The sequence below is a fragment of the Leptodactylus fuscus genome, chromosome 9 (genome assembly GCF_031893055.1).
Source record: "Leptodactylus fuscus isolate aLepFus1 chromosome 9, aLepFus1.hap2, whole genome shotgun sequence".
Taxonomy (NCBI): Eukaryota; Metazoa; Chordata; class Amphibia; order Anura; family Leptodactylidae; genus Leptodactylus; species Leptodactylus fuscus.
The window spans coordinates 81,694,245-81,711,728 of NC_134273.1; the positions used below are offsets into that span (position 1 = coordinate 81,694,245).

At 46.4% G+C, this 17,484-nt stretch overlaps 2 protein-coding genes across 2 annotated transcripts in view; both read left to right on the forward strand.

The window, feature by feature from the left end:
* PLXNB1 (plexin B1) overlaps window positions 1-5,443 on the forward strand; it is an 84,324-nt gene extending 78,881 nt beyond the window's left edge. The window contains exons 26-38 of the mRNA XM_075287474.1: window positions 17-195; window positions 370-436; window positions 523-669; window positions 757-934; window positions 1,024-1,127; window positions 1,215-1,299; window positions 1,871-2,037; window positions 2,232-2,392; window positions 2,528-2,675; window positions 3,444-3,508; window positions 3,600-3,675; window positions 4,152-4,226; window positions 4,535-5,443. Coding sequence (XP_075143575.1) covers window positions 17-195; window positions 370-436; window positions 523-669; window positions 757-934; window positions 1,024-1,127; window positions 1,215-1,299; window positions 1,871-2,037; window positions 2,232-2,392; window positions 2,528-2,675; window positions 3,444-3,508; window positions 3,600-3,675; window positions 4,152-4,226; window positions 4,535-4,639 — 1,557 coding nt within the window. The 3' untranslated portion in view covers window positions 4,640-5,443. The remainder of the gene's footprint in view (window positions 1-16; window positions 196-369; window positions 437-522; window positions 670-756; window positions 935-1,023; window positions 1,128-1,214; window positions 1,300-1,870; window positions 2,038-2,231; window positions 2,393-2,527; window positions 2,676-3,443; window positions 3,509-3,599; window positions 3,676-4,151; window positions 4,227-4,534) is intronic.
* Window positions 5,444-11,511: 6,068 nt separating this feature from the next.
* On the forward strand, window positions 11,512-16,832 carry LOC142218747 (ankyrin repeat and SOCS box protein 11-like). The gene is made up of 5 exons (XM_075287645.1): window positions 11,512-11,755; window positions 13,547-13,747; window positions 13,879-14,072; window positions 14,406-14,534; window positions 16,226-16,832. The coding sequence occupies exons 2-5, from the start codon at window positions 13,579-13,581 to the stop codon at window positions 16,445-16,447; spliced, it is 714 nt and encodes a 237-aa protein (XP_075143746.1). The 5' UTR covers window positions 11,512-11,755; window positions 13,547-13,578; the 3' UTR covers window positions 16,448-16,832.
* The last annotated feature ends 652 nt before the right edge of the window (window positions 16,833-17,484 follow it).

A 17,484-nucleotide genomic window follows, 5' to 3' on the forward strand; every position in this document is an offset into this window, starting at 1 on the left:
TCTTCCACCACCGCAGTTTATCCACACTCTGGAAAGCCAGCGGACCTTCTCGGCACGTGACCGGGCGTACGTGGCCTCTCTCCTTACTGTGTCTCTTCATGGGAAGCTGGAATATTTCACAGACATCTTGAAGACCCTTCTCAATGACCTTGTTGAGCAATACGTTGCCAAGAATCCCAAGTTGATGTTGAGGAGGTGAGGATTGTGGCCAGGGATGAGGTTGTCTTCTTCTTTGGTTGCCAATACTATCACTACTGCAAAAAACATGGTCTTATTTGGCTGCCATGTAATATAGGGGTTGGGCTCGGTCCACCAGGGGTCCCAGAAGGGGAGCGCTCTATAATTTTTGCTTTTGGTGACTCTTTCTAGGACCGAGACTGTGGTGGAGAAGCTGCTGACCAACTGGATGTCCATCTGCCTTTATTCCTTTGTGAGGGTATGTATAAGAAATTGCAAGGCATGTCAAAGTAGTGTCAATGTACTTGGCTTATACGACCTTAATGCGGTTTGGTTCTGTATCAGGACTCGGCCGGAGAACCACTATACATGTTATTCCGAGGCATCAAACATCAAGTAGACAAAGGACCGGTGGACTGTGTGACGGGAAAAGCCAAGTATACGCTCAACGATAACCGTCTGCTGAGGGATGACGTGGAGTACAAGACCTTGGTGAGTGCTGGAATCTTCTAGAGTATTCTAGTTCTTCATGGTATTGTTGTATAGACATTGACACAAGCACTTTTTTGCATTTTCTAGACTCTGAATGCAATTACACAACCCACCACTGGGAGCGCTGTAGAGGAGGAAGGACAGGGAGTCCCCGTGAAGTTACTGGACTGTGACACCATCACCCAAGTGAAGGAGAAGATCCTGGACCAGGTTTATAAAGGAACACCCTGCTGCCTGCGTCCGTGCCCGGAGAGCCTTGACCTGGGTGCGTCCATCTTTATGTAACTTGTAGGCTTCAGAATTTTTTATTTTCTTTGAGCGCTTACAGTCTGTTTCTAAATTTGATCACAACAGAATGGAGATCGGGGCTGGCGGGACATCTCATCCTGTCTGATGAAGATCTGACCTCAGTGGTGCAAGGGTCATGGAAGAGGATAAACACCCTGCAGCATTACAAGGTGAGGACTTGCCGGATATTGGTCGTTGGAGCTTTGACTTTGGAGATTCGGATATTGGAGTAAAGTTGTCTTCGCTTTCGATTTCAGGTTCCTGACGCAGCCACTGTAGCGCTGGTTCCTCGACTGAGCAAACACATCCACCCAGAAAACCACGACTATATCCCAGGAGAGAGTGAGTGCCTTTACCTTATACACATTACATGGCCAATGTTGTTGGGGATCTTCTTCTTCTTGGATCTTCTCCTTCACTTGGGTGATGGTATCACAGTCCAGTAACTTCACTGGAACTCCCGGTCCTTCCTCCTCTACAGCGCTCCCAGTGGTGGGTTGTGTAATTGCATTCAGAGTCTACAAAATGCAAAAAGTGGTTGTGTTAATGTCTATACAATGTAACATGAGACTAGAAGACACTAGGGTTCTCCACTGCTCCCTTTATGATGTCCATATAAACCATGGGGATAACCTTTCTCCTTGACATGTCGGTCAAGGCCCATCCTTCTTGCCCTTCCGTAGCCTCCTCCATCCATCGTTCCATTAAGCCCCTCACAGCTTTGCTAGTAATGTATATTTTTGTGCAATCTTCTCATGGCAAGGCAACAGTGCTAACCACTGAGCCAGCCACAATACTAACCACTGAGACACCCCGCTACCTCCTATGTGAAATCTTGATTATATATGTGCATAATACCCCACTAGGTGCATTTATCTGTATTAGACAAGACATGTAGTATTTACTTTTACAGAGACCCCGATGCTGGAGGACGCCGATGAAGGGGGCATCAAATTGTGGCACCTTGTGAAACCCACAGATGAGCCAGAGCTACCAAAGCACAGAAGAGGGAGTCTACGGGACAGGGAGAGGGCAAAAGCGATCCCGGAAATCTACCTGACACGTCTACTGTCTATGAAAGTAAGAGAAGGATTCCTGAGAGGGGAGAATCGTATCGCCTATACATGGATCACATTTCCATTTACATCATGTGTATGGCAGGGGGTGTGAACGTCACTGACCTGGGGAAGAGACCACAGACCTAGAAGCATCATGGTGGGGCAGTGGCATCCTGCGATGGGTCGTCTCCTTACGTTGATCTTATTTCCTTCCAGGGCACACTGCAGAAGTTTGTAGATGACTTGTTCCAGGTTATTCTCAGCACCAGCCGTCCAGTGCCGCTCGCCGTCAAGTATTTCTTTGACTTGCTAGACGACCAGGCGACGCACCATGGGATCGCCGACCCAGAGACCATTCACATCTGGAAAACCAACAGGTAAAGAGCAGAAGCGATCCTGAATCTCCACCGCGACTGAACTATTGGCCACACACTGGTCGTATCCAATCTATGAGAAACCAAGAGCTTGGAGGATTCTTGTATAGAAATGGTTAATTCCTTTTCCTATGTTAGTTTACCTTTAAGGTTCTGGATCAACATCATCAAGAACCCGCAGTTTGTATTTGACGTGCAGACCTCGGACAATGTGGACGCCGTGTTGTCTGTGATCGCTCAGACCTTCATGGACTCCTGCACCATTGCTGATCATAAGCTGGGCCGGGTAAGTACCAAGATCCTCAATAGATATCCAGATCCGGAAACTAGGCAATCTGCTCATAGGAATATGACAGCGAGGTCTCCCAACCATTGGGATAGCCATATGGGGGTCCAGAGGTAACTGTCACACCCAGATCCCAGTGCATTAGGGGGGGTCAAAGACACATCATTGTTATAAATGGCACATCATACAGATATGGGCACGGTTACAGATTTTTTTGGGGTCCGGGAGCTGAACACTAGATAAACTTTACAAAATTTGTTTTGCAAACACTTGAGGTTCACTGCAAGACTCGGTTCAGACCAAACCTAACTGATGGTGTTATACTCACTGATCTCTTCTGACCCCAGGGTATAATCCATGGAGACCCCGGGGAGGTTCAGCCAAAAAGACTCTGATGCTCTTCTATCCTCGCCTCTCCTGAGTGTCCGTTCTCCTTTCATGGCCCCCGCTCTTCATCCACAGGCTCTTGCAACTTTTGCAAGGTCGCGCACCCTGGGGTCACCACTGAGGCCTGACAAGACTCCTGGGAATAATAATTTGTGGGTGGTGAATCCCCAGAAATTTGGGAAAACTTGTAACCAATCCAGCACATTAAGATCTGGTTATATCACTGTTCCCATATGGAAGCCTTTTGGCCATCCTGCAGTACCCTCAGGTCTTGGATCCCCCACGTGCCTAAGAGCTGGTCCTGGTAAAGATAGAACTGCCATAACGTCACCTGTATGAGATCTGTGCCCATAATCTGAACGTTGCTTTATTTTCCCGCAGGATTCTCCCATTAATAAGTTGTTGTACGCTCGGGACATCCCACGGTACAAGCAGATGGTGGAGAGGTGAGCCCGGACCTAGAACTTCACCCACGCCTGTCTTGGTGACATTTATTCTTGATACATTATCTTAATGTCATTCTGTCTTCTTTTCCAGATATTACGCTGATATCCGGCAGACTATCTCGGCCAGTGACCAGGAGATGAATTCGGCATTAGCCGAGCTGTCTAGGGTACGAGTCCACTTATCTTTATGACCTACTACCAGGCTTGTAGCTATTGGGGGCCATAGAGGGTGCAGACACACCTGAGACCTGACTGTACTGACATCTTTGCTACTTCGGCTTAGACTGGTATCTTATTTGTTACTTTTCTTTGCAGCAGTGACCTCCTTTACATCACAGATAAGATTACACCTCTATAGATAACACCACTGCCCCATCATTATGGACTAGAGATGATGGCACAGTTTGTGTTCCCTCTCCCCGCACAGAGCAGAAAACTCTCCCATAGACTTTGGTCGGCTCCAGACCATTGTTGTCTATGGCCAGGACTTTGCTGTAAAGCAGATCTCTAAATGCTGTTAACAGAGCAGACAAGATGGCCGCCCCCATAATCCTGGACAGAAAATAGAATAAAAAAAAATCTACAATCAGAAATTTATTACAAAAAAACTTTAATAATTTTTTTATTTTATATTTTTTTTTAGAATTACTCAGGTGAACTTAATTCCTTGGTGGCTCTTCATGAACTCTACAAGTATATTAATAAGTACTATGATCAGGTAAGTTACCTTGTCTTATGCCATTAGATGCCAGCCGAGAGTAACCTATGTAATATCCCTCCTGGGTCACTAACATTTTAGGCTACAGCCCCTTGTTTTACCCTGATGTTGATCTATTGTTCCCTGTTAAGTTTTCGGCAATGCCTTCCCCATAGTGACCACTAGAGGGAGCTTACCACATATTGTGAGATTATGGAGTTCCTGTATAAATGGTAAGCTCTTGAGCTCCCTCTAGTGGTGGCTGCAGGTAGCCAGGATATTATCCTTGTCTAGTGAGGTCAGTAAACTATTCTTATTCTCCCTTGCAGATCATTACGGCGCTGGAAGAAGACTCGACAGCCCAAAAGATGCAGCTTGGCTACCGACTCCAGCAGATCGCAGCCGCCGTGGAGAACAAAGTCACCGACTTGTGACCAAGACACATGGACGGTCTTCCTTATACTGAACAAAACAGGTTCTTGCCCAGAGCTGAAAGGTTTTTATAAAATCACTGTCGCTTTAGCGTCCTGCCTCGGAGACACAGACGGCCTCGCGGCTCGTGGTCACATTCCCGACGGACAGGTGACGCAGAAGACAATTGATGGTGAAAATGAATATTTTTTCTATGAAATTTTTTTTACAATCAGAACTTTGCTATAGAAGATTCTGACCCCCATGGATGGGGGGGGGGGGTTGTCCTGTCGTCCTGCATGTTACGAAGGAGCAGGAGATTTTATCTTCCCATGTGCCAAGTCCATCATCTTCAATGGAAGGAGACGCGAGGATGACACGAGGCAGACTCTACATTTCTGGCATGTTTTCTTCACTAGCCTTCTGAGAATGGATTGGTGAACTTGCCGTTGTGGACTTGAGTTGACTGTTCCGGTGGCGGCCCTATAGACTGTCCGCACTGACGGAACAATAGAACTCTCTATGGACACGTTGTATCACATGACCTTCTCCTACATGGACGTAACTAACACGAAAGGTCTCCAGTTCACACTTCTCCTTCATTCCTGCCTTTTATTTCCACCTAGATTATTTTATTTTTTAACAATTGTAAAGCTAATTCTATCAGAGAAGTATAATTTTATTACTTTGTAGCCGCCATATTTTTATTCGTTCACCTTTTCCCGAAGGATCTAAAAGTCTTCCTTTGTTGAGCTCTAGCAGCCGACCTGCCTTTCTTCTGGCGCCCGCTTCAGCGGGTGGGAGCAGATCATCCTATAGAACTACCAGTGTATGAACATGTAGGTCCTCCATGACAACACGTCTTGTCCATGCTGTGGTCCGAAGGAGATTAAAGGGTATGGGATTAACCAGGGGCTGGGCTCTATCTCTCCAAGGGCCCCATGATCTGCCTCTCTAGTAGGTACAGAACGTAGGACAGGACGTGTTGAAGAGGAGAAGACCTTAGACTTGTAACGTCACTCTGTCTCTGCCCAGGACTCTGTTTCACAGCATAGTTTTTATATTGGTAGTTCTTCCTTGAATGTGTACAATTGTGCCACCAATCTGATCTGATGAAGTAGAATAAAAAAAATTAAGCAACTTTGATTAAAATTTGAATCAATTTCTGTCTATAGTTCTGGTACAGAACTGTGTCTCCATGATTACAGACTACAACCAAGCCCCTGTGTAGTCTGATCCTGCTGTCATACTCCCTCCCATCTGTCCCCTACTCATTGCTAACCTGCCACATGTATGTATATAAAGGGATTGTCCCAGTCCCAGGAAAATTGGATACTGGTGACTGGTATTGGTCATTGGTATCAGATTGGATAGGGGGTCAATATTTGGATCCCACTCCAGTCAACTGTTTCCGCCACTGTAAGCCATAGACAAGGTATACGGCTCCAGACGTCTCCACTACACTCTATGGACCAATATGCAGTGTATATAGCTCTGTGCACTGTAGTGGTGGCGCCAGGAACCATGCACTTGGATATGAGCAGATGCTTCTGGCCATATACCTTGTATACAGCTTGCAGTAGCTGAGGCAGCTGATCATGGCGGGGTCTGGGTGTTGGACACCACCCGATCTTGCACTGATGAGTAGTGTTAATTCGAATACCTCGCTCCATAGGAATGCGTGTTAGCGGCCGGCGCTTAACCCCTTGGTGTTTGGCCGCTTACATGCATTCCTATGGGAGCGGAGGTATTTGAAACACTTCGTCTCTACTGATGAGCTATCCAACTTTCTTTGGTTTTGGACAACCCCTTTAAGACCTGAAGCACAGATACAAGTCAGGGAGGATCAGACTACAAAGGGGGATTTTTTGGAGATGTAACAGTCTCCTAGGAGCTGTATACAGAAAACGGAAGGAGATTTTTAATCCAAAGTACTTGCAAAGTTGCTTTATTTTTCGTTCTGGACACTCTGGAGCAATAAGATTGGTTTGGAAGGTGGACGTGCCCTTGAAGTAAGATCTGGTTGGCTGCGCTCGGGCCATAGAGGGTTCATTACTGCACTAAATCTCATGGTAGACGCTTATTTATTAGTTTGGGTCATGACGCCGCGCTCGACTAGATTCCATGTCTTTTGCTGCTCTGAACTGGAGGTGTAAATACCGTAGACAGAAGATATTTAATGACTAAAGGAGGACTGTAATTTATTTTTAAGGCGGCACGTGGCCCTGGGATACTCACATCTAGTTTTTATTTTGGATTTTTTTTTTGGTACTAGTTTTTACGATGCATTCCCGCGTCCGGCTCCCAGCTTTTCACTTGTGCTGCCTTGTTTTTCGTAAAAAATTAATTAGAATTTGTGGTTAACCTAATATGAAGAAATAAAACTTGAAAGTGAATCTTCCGAGATCCGAATAACTTGTTAGACAATGGTCGGAAAGCTGTTGAATCTGTGAAGTGATAAAACTGTTTGTGAATGTAAAACACGACGCGACACAAAATACATCTAATGCGATACAAAGTAGTCCTTACACAAGCTACTCAATAAAGTCAATATGTTCCAAGCCCTGGTCTGTATACTGATTGTACCGCCGTATACCGCAGAGTGCCGTCACGACCCGGATGACTGGGGAGATGCTTTATCTGCAAGTTGGAAGATCCAGGGCGTGTATACTTTTGCAGGTACTATGAAAACTTTACAATGGGCATGAATAAAAATCTGTCTTGTGTCCAGATACATAGGTCTGCATAGGAGCTGTATACACAAAATATGGCGCCTGCTAAAAAGCAGAGTCCCCTCTGATCATGGGCATTAACTGGAAGTAGGTGGGCACCGCCATGATGCCTTGGATTACTATTCACCCAAGGGTGGTGATCCATGTCCATGATGGTCAGGAGCCTATTGAATTTTCCCAGGCCAGGTTTATGGTATACACTCAAACACTGAATTTAAAGATCTGATGAAGGGGGTGGTGCCCGAGTACCAAAACCCCGAAACACGTTATCTTATAATAAACCTGCCTGTGCTGATACATCTGGGTACCTGAATCTGATTCCACTGAGGGAGCGCGCAGCCGGTCCAGTTTTTGCGAAAGTGTCCCCAAATCACCCTCTCTTGCATTTGGTTCGACCGAAGAGTTGTAATCCGGTGGACGCTGCTCAACCAACTCTGTTAATAGCACTCGAATACACGACAAAAAGGCGTAAGAGTAGAGATGAGCGAACACTGTTCGGATCAGCCGTTCCGAACAGCACGCTCCCATAGAAATGAATGGAAGCACCTGGCACGTACACTTTGCCGGCGGCCGGTCGCCGTACCAGGTGCTTCCATTCATTTCTATGGGAGCGTGCTGTTCGGAACGGCTGATCCGAACAGTGTTCGCTCATCTCTACGTAAGAGAGGTCTATCTGATATTTTATTCCAGTGTGGATTATCCGACCTCAAGTTCCTAAGTAGCGCAGCCACGCTTGACTATATTGATATCAGTTCTAGAGATGAGCAAACACTGTTCGGATCAGCCGTTCCGAACAGCACGCTCTTATAGAAATGAATGGAAGCACCTGGCATGGCGACCGGCCGCCGGCAAAGTGTACGTGCCAGGTGCTTCCATTCATTTCTATGGGAGCGTGCTGTTCGGAACGGCTGATCCGAACAGTGTTCGCTCATCTCTAATCAGTTCACATCTGTGTTCGGTTTCCCCTCCCGCCCAACAGAAACCTATACGCATTAAAAAGTGGTTAGCTAAGAAACCACACGGAACCGGCCGTATATAAAAATCACAACTGTGTTTCCAACCAGTGATCTCTCTGGAAATAATAGAGATCGCTCTGCAACCTTAGTGTCCAATGGAACCAAAAGTGCGTTTGTAGGTTTTATAATGTCTGAGATATAACTGTGCTGTGACCCTTCAATTCTAATGATCTCTGTATAGATTATACTATATGGAGTTGCTGTGCCCATAATATACACATGTATAGAGAAGTATATACAAGACACATTATTCACGTTAATGGGATCAAGCTGACAATAGGCTGTGATGAATAACGCGACATTACTAGGCCATGAAGCAGAAGCCGCTCTCTCCTGAGCACGGACTAGGCTTCATTTCCACAATGTGAGCCTTAAATGCTGATTCATTGCTTCCAATTGTGGGGTGTCAATTCCTGTGTGAATGGGCACGAAGACGATTGCTATGTCCTCCTTCCACGCACATGCCTAAAGTTGCACACAATGGAGAGGATTTACTAGGCCTCGTGCCAGTTTCCTGGTTCAAAAAGGTGCAGATCTCGGCACAAGCCCCTTTATACACAAACATTTGCCCCTTTTGTCGCTTTTATATTGGCCTCTCCACTTTTACAGACCGTAGACCAGGCCTAGCAGAAGTTTGGGTCTGACCAATGTCTCCTACTGTACACAACACTGGCCTAAATTCTAGCTGGAATCTATGGCGGACGCTCACAGCTGCATATGTTTCTGGTGCACAAACTTCCCCACTTGTGGTGCTGGTTCATATAGTATTGCATGCAATGGGAGACAGAGATTAAACCAGGACATTGAAAAAAAAGTGTCCAGCTCCATCTTTACAGGGCGCACACCCCAGAGCTCAGCAGCCAAGGAAAGTCACAGGGGAAACCTGAACCCCTGCTCCACCTAGACACCGCAGGGAACCGGGAGCAGAACACGGAAAATGAGGTGGATGTCGTCCTCTAATACCTCTTCCAAATACACCATATGAACAGCCCCTTACAGAGGTGCACGTCTTATTAACCCTCAACAACCCTGTGTGATCGGTCTAGTGATATGTATAGAGGTGGAGGAGGAACTTATACAGTATGAATGTGTGTGTGTATATATACAGTATATATAGTTATCTATTCAAGTATAACATGGATATACTATATACATGTATGCTATAACCATATTATATACATATACTGTACAGTACCCATGTTATACACACACAATGTATTACTATATACGGTAGTATACACACAGTATGCGTATAATATGGCTATCATGTGTATACTATATAATGATAGAATATACATAGTATGTGTGTATAACACGGGTACTGTATATAATAAGGTTATAGTATACATATATATATGGTGTGTGTATAATTTGCAAAAGAAAATTCAGACTGAGCATCCCAATGTGAACAAGTGCGTAACTAGCATAGCAAAATATAAAGATAGAAAACATAGGAGCCCCTGCACACAGCGCTAAGGGATAAACAGCAGAAAAGCATTACTACTATTACTATAAACTAATATCATCTATACATACAAATCAGAAGTTCTTTGCTATACATTTGATCAGTCCTGTACCTGCCCTGACAAGGCAAACTCATTCAGACGCGAACCTATATTTATATTGTGTGTAATATGGTTATATATATATGTATACACCTATAGACATGTATAATATAACTGCATTATACATATTATATACATATACTGTAACCATGTTCTACACACATATATTCTATCCATGATATATACATGTACTATATTGCACCCAGGCACTGTATTATATGACACACATACTATATGTATATTGCACCCAGGCACAGTATGATATGACACCCATATACACTATACCCCCCTGTATCCAGGGTCTGTGCAGCTCTGGGCGGTGACTGTGCACCATTATGTGTCTGCTGTCCTGGCAGTGACTGCTGCGCATGCGCGGATCGCCTGTGTTTTCAGCACCTCGGAGAGCGGCGGACTGCGCCCTGCACAAGGACTGGAGTCGGGTGTGCCGGGCCCGGGTGTGACCCTCCACTACACCCGCTGTACAGGCCCTATACACAGGACAGGGCTCCGGGGGAAGCAGCTGCAGCAGGGACAGGCTGCCCGTGACCTAGAGAAGCCAGGAGGAGCCACCATACTAGCAAGCTGTGCCCTGGGCATCGCCTGCACCTCTACAGACTGGCACAGTAACAGATCTGATACCAGGAGGGACCTGCACCAGCTACACCGGGCACAGCATCTTCACATAGACCAGGATGGGCACAGGGGAGACTGGCACCTGTATCCTGTGATACCAGGAGGGCTTTGCACAAGCTACACCGGGCACAGAACCCTACCATAGACCAGGCTGGGCACCGAGGAGACTGGCACCTGTACCCTGTGATACCAGGAGGGCCCTGCACCAGCTACACCAGGCGCAGCATCCTCCCATAGACCAGGCTGGGTACTGAGGAGACTGGCACCTGTACCCTGTGATACCAGGAGGGCCCTGCACCACCTATACCAGGCACAGAACCCTACCATAGACCAGGCTGGGCACAGGGGAGACTGGCACCTGTATCCTGTGATACCAGGAGGGCTTTGCACAAGCTACACCGGGCACAGCATCCTCCCATAGACCAGGCTGGGCACCGAGGAGACTGGCACTTGTACCCTGTGATACCAGGAGGGCCCTGCACCAGCTACACCAGGCGCAGCATCCTCCCATAGACCAGGCTGGGTACTGAGGAGACTGGCACCTGTACCCTGTGATACCAGGAGGGCCCTGCACCACCTATACCAGGCACAGAACCCTACCATAGACCAGGCTGGGCACAGGGGAGACTGGCACCTGTACCCTGTGATACCAAGAGGGCCCTGAACCAGCTACACCGGCCACAGCATCTTCACATAGACCAGGCTGGGCACCGAGGAGACTGGCACCTGTACCCTGTGATATCAGGTGGGCCCTGAACCAGCTACACCGGGCACAGCATCCTCCCATAGACCAGGCTGGGCACCAGGGACACTGGCACCTGTACCCTGTGATACCAAGAGGGCCCTGAACCAGCTACACCAGGCACAGCATCCGCTCATAGACCAGACTGGGCACCAGGGACACTGGCATCTGTACCCTGTGATATCAGAAGCCTCCACAAGCGCTGCCTTAGCACCAGCCTTTGCATACTGACACATCCACAGCTATGATCGCAGGAGGACCCCCATCATGCCCCCCATTGTGTGCTCAGGGGGGGCAATACTGATCACAGAGCTGTGCCACCCACACAGCCAGGCTTCCTCTGCACAGACAATAGGCAACTTGGAGCTGGTGCTTTGCAGAACAATAACTGATCTATCACAGATGACAGAGAGGAGAGGACAACGCCCCCTACTGAGCTAACACAAGGATGGTGAGGCGCTGATCATTGCTTCTGAGCTGTGTGTGTATAGATAGCATCACATAGTAAGGGGGGCATTGGGACATGCAGACCCCCGGCTGTAGACCTAGAGGGGTAACTGAAGCATTGTGCCAAATATCATAGAGCTTAGGATTGGCGACATTGTCACTCTGCACAGTGGGAGGCCGAGCAGTCAGGACCATATTGACCAGTGATAGGACTGTCACAGTAATAATGACCTATAACCGGGGACAGAAATCTAGCAGCTACACCGTGACTCATACAGGAACCCCCAATGATATAAATGGCACATGATGGGGGGGGGACCGGGTTACAGATTTTGCATTTCTGCGATCCTTAAGAAACATTTCTGTGGCTATATCAAAACAGTAATGTCCAGTAAGCAGGTGACCAGAGGCCACAGTGACCTGAATACTAGGGGCCACTAGTGACTACTGACCAAATCCAGTGACCACCAACAGTGTAAACATGGCCAAAGTCATGGAGACCGTGCCCGGCACCCATCATGATAGTTCCCGGTAATGTCTGTCACCTTGTATTTCTGCTCATATACTAGATTGGTGATCCTGGATTATTTGCATTTCTTTATTTCTGTGCCTGATAAGTCCTTGTGTTCTAGAGCATCGCTGCATCGCTCTGCAAGTCCCCATAGAAATGAATATATTGACAACTGGGTGTTACCAATGCCAGAGGAGTACATGCCTAAACACACTGGCACTGGCAGCACTGACTGGACAATGCAAGGTAATACGCAGTTGTCAATTTATGCATTTCCAGGAGGAATAACAGAGGGAGGCCATCATGCAAAGTTATAACAATATGCTGCAAATGTGTTATTTCCTGGGTATTGCAAGGATTTAAAGGGGTAAAAGCTCCCCTATTGTATACTGCAAAGACACGGCATGTCCCATTAGAGGTGTCTGTGTCGCACTGGCCCATCAGACTACCAGAGGATCCTCCAGTGGGCCCAGGCTCTCATATAGTCATGGTGCAGCAAAAGACACCCAAATGTGAAGGGTACTATGGTCTGTTACTCAGGGGTTGTTGGAGGTCGGGCCCCTAGTATCATTTTATCTGGTGGATCCAAGGAAACCCAATGGACCCCCACAAGTGGAACAGTGGTCATACTATCTCTATGGGATAACCAATGAATGGAGCAGCAGTGCACCTGTGTGACCCTCACTCCTTTCAGATAGGGGTACAAGTGGTAGTTACCTGCCCCAACTAGTGATTGGCTGAGGGTCCGGAGGGGGCAGGATGTAACGAGACAGAATCGGAAAGGGAGGTGTGGAAAAATCGGGATATCCATTAAAACTATAGAGTCGCTTTCCTGGTAAGACTTAAATTACTTTACAAATCTCGCACCCAAATCCCGGAGCGTCACAATAATCTGGCGCTTCCTGTTCTGTAGAGATCACTTCTCAGAAGTCATCTCACTATCACAGGCAGGATTAGAATGACAGATAACACAGGATCCACCGTTTACAATAGGCGATGGCTACAGCCCCTTCCTCAGGTCACAGAGTATGCCCACAACACATTCCCATGGAGGTCAGTCACCCCCAGACTACAGACTGGTCCAGAACAGCTTGGGGAAGATGACTCCTCCATTATCATGTACAGAAAATACAATAACATTGAGATAAAACCAGAAGATACGGATATTTTTCTTACATATTTGTATTGGGTTCTAGTCATCAGATATTAAGGCTAGATGACACATTCCCTTTAAGTGTCCGCCCTGCCCCCTATCCTTTTATACATGATCTGTTTCATTCTTAGATTTTGCTGGATGAAGACCTTGTCCTTGACCCATGAGACAGATGGGTTTCTACATCAGCTCCTTGTCCAGAAGTCCCTGCACCAAGACCCAAGTGCGACATTACCAAGTGGCCCCGAGCTACAACTACAAATGGACTGACATGCACTACGAGGCCAGCAGGGGCAACGTGGAGAAGCTGCGAGCGCTACTGACCACCTCAGGTGAGGGCAGGAAACAGCCAATCAAGGCATTGCATTCAATTACTCTGCAGAATGGGAGCTGGGATCGGATTGGCTGCTTCAGTTTCCTTTGTACCAGATTTGATGTCTTTCTCTTCATCCAATTTTTTTAGACAAAGAGTTGGTGGATCGGAAAGACTATTATGGGAAGACCCCCTTATACTGGGCCGCCTATAAGGGACAAAGGGTTTCGATGGAGTTACTCTTGCTGCATGGCGCCAATGTGAACAGCTGTTGTAAGCATGGGGGCACCCCCTTACACGCCGCCATTGGGTTGTTTCCAGACTGTGCCCTCCTGCTAATACAGGTGACTTATAATCTTCTATACTCTATATATACCCATAGCTATTCTTTGCAGCCCCCCTAAATACATGCACACTTGGTTTGGACAAGCATGTATGTGTTGTCATTGAGTGAGAGGAGTTAGCCACTACCGGACACCCTGCCAGGCTTAGACATGATACGCTATATGCCCACCCCTCTGTATTATGGGCCTGTACACTACAAATCTGTAGCATGGCCATAAACTTATCCAGCACTTACAGGGTTAAATCCGCAATATTTTAGCATTTGTCACGCTGCATGTAATGAATTTGTGCTGTAACGTCATGGAGATATCAGCGACTTCTGATTTTTGCAGCACGGCGCCGATGTCAACCTGCAGGACAATTGGGGAGTGACACCGATGTACCTGGCGGCGTGCAGTGGTCAGCTGGAGTGTATACGGCTCCTTGTACAGGCGGGCGCTGACATTACGTATAAGAACAAGGTAAGTGCAGAGTATCAGATATACTGGATATGGCAGGAACACTTAGACCGCATACACATGACCAAGTCAGCGTCTGAGGTGGGGCCGATTTTGCAGCGGAATGTACTCGGAGTGACATCCAAATGTTATCTCTATGGAGGCTCCCGATTCATTCTGCTTCAATTAAATCGACCAGAATAGGACCCGATACCTTGTAGTTGTCATTTATTATGTGTCTATATTCGTACTGCTGTGTATGGATAAGGATAAGTAATGTAATGTATGTACACAGTGACTGCACCAGCAGAATAGTGAGCGCAGCTCTGGAGTATAATACAGGATAAGTAATGTAATGTATGTACACAGTGACTGCACCAGCAGAATAGTGAGCGCAGCTCTGGAGTATAATACAGGATAAGTAATGTAATGTATGTACACAGTGACTGTACCAGCAGAATAGTGAGCGCAGCTCTGGAGTATAATACAGGATAAGTAATGTAATGTATGTACACAGTGACTGCACCAGGAGAATAGTGAGCGCAGCTCTGGAGTATAATACAGGATAAGTAATGTAATGTATGTACACAGTGACTGCACCAGCAGAATAGTGAGCGCAGCTCTGGAGTATAATACAGGATAAGTAATGTAATGTATGTACACAGTGACTGCACCAGGAGAATAGTGAGCGCAGCTCTGGAGTATAATACAGGATAAGTAATGTAATGTATGTACACAGTGACTGTACCAGCAGAATAATAAGCGCAGCTCTGGAGTATAATACAGGATAAGTAATGTAATGTATGTACACAGTGACTGTACCAGCAGAATAGTGAGCGCAGCTCTGGAGTATAATACAGGATAAGTAATGTAATGTATGTACACAGTGACTGCACCAGGAGAATAGTGAGCGCAGCTCTGGAGTATAATACAGGATAAGTAATGTAATGTATGTACACAGTGACTGCACCAGGAGAATAGTGAGCGCAGCTCTGGAGTATAATACAGGATAAGTAATGTAATGTATGTACACAGTGACTGCACCAGCAGAATAGTGAGCGCAGCTCTGGAGTATAATACAGGATAAGTAATGTAATGTATGTACACAGTGACTGTACCAGCAGAATAGTGAACGCAGCTCTGGAGTATAATACAGGATAAGTAATGTAATGTATGTACACAGTGACTGCACCAGCAGAATAGTGAGCGCAGCTCTGGAGTATAATACAGGATAAGTAATGTAATGTATGTACACAGTGACTGCACCAGCAGAATAGTGAGCGCAGCTCTGGAGTATAATACAGGATAAGTAATGTAATGTATGTACACAGTGACTGCACCAGCAGAATAGTGAGCGCAGCTCTGGAGTATAATACAGGATAAGTAATGTAATGTATGTACACAGTGACTGCAGCAGCAGAATAGTGAGCGCAGCTCTGGAGTATAATACAGGATAAGAAATGTAATGTATGTACACAGTGACTGTACCAGCAGAATAGTGAGCGCAGCTCTGGAGTATAATACAGGATAAGTAATGTATGTACACAGTGACTGTACCAGCAGAATAGTGAGCGCAGCTCTGGAGTATAATATAGGATATAACTTGGGATCAGTACAGGATAAGTAATGTAACATGTGGACAGAGTTCATTGTAACCTATTTTGTCATGAAATAAAATGTGATTCATTAACTATACGTTTGCTGTTTTGCTCTAGAAAACTGGCCTGCCCCCCAAGCGCCTTGCCTCCCAGGTTGGGTTCATTGCCTGGATTGAGTCCTTCTCTCATCAGCCTCGCTCATTAAAACACTTAAGCCGCCTCCGAATACGATCTAGCCTTGGGTCCCAGAGGCTCCGAGCAGTGAGGACCTTTAACTTGCCACAATCACTGAAGTGCTACCTTATGTTTGAGGACCTGGTGCTGCAGGAACCTGTGTAACATATAACGTGTATTGTTGTGCATTATGCCGTGTCCTTGCTCTTCTCCGTACAGTGGAAAGTTCTTTCTCGTACCCATACGTGGTGAAGTGACGACACAACAAGTGGGGAACAAAGACTCACTCTAAACACTCGACCTTTGTGAGCTTCCATTTCTTACACCTTCAGTCTGGCCGACGGGGTCAGAGAGTATTTTTCTTTACTTCATAATTGAATTGGGGGCTGTGTTGTAGCCAGATTGTCCAAAATGGTGATATGACGCGTCCTGGGACATAAGAGTTGTCAGGGACCGGGACATTTGCACATAAATGGCACCTGAAATGCAAACTACATAAACACAATGGCACATACAACTTGGGATTTGGAATAGTCCTTCAGCCAGAGGGTTTGGCCCTTTTAGGCAACTTCTAAGGGGCCATTAGAAAGAGAGAGTGAGCGAGCGAGAGCGCCTCGACTTGGTTGGTCTTGTTCTTGAGGAGCTGCAATGGTGGGAAACTGGATACAAACATCCATCTCTTTTTGCTGGTCAACATAACCCAGTACCATAATAGGGGGGGGCATTTTCATACTTGCCATAGGGCCCCGAGCACTCAGAAAGGCTAATGATACATTGGTCAAATAGGCGACAGTATGGTACACTCAACAACCATAGATACAAATGGTTTCAAGATGGTTGTAGATTTATTGTCACTGAGGGTATATCCAGCCTTAGACAACAGATAGAGGCAGAATATATCCTGTATACTACATCTAGCTGCAATATCGCATTTATATAAGACTGCAGGTAACATCTACAGTTAAATCACAACTTCAGCTCTGCTACATCTTAATACGAGATCAGTTCAATTACCCAATATGGACCCAGATGTGACCTACTATTATAAGGATCCTCTAGTCATATGTTCCCAGGGATTCACAGGGAGACAATGAACATTTTTGGTCTTTGAGGACGAGTGAAGGTGACCATTGCCATCCAGTTTTTACTTATTTAGCCATTGGGGTCAATGGGATGGCCATGAGTCAGTAGCCACACGTGGA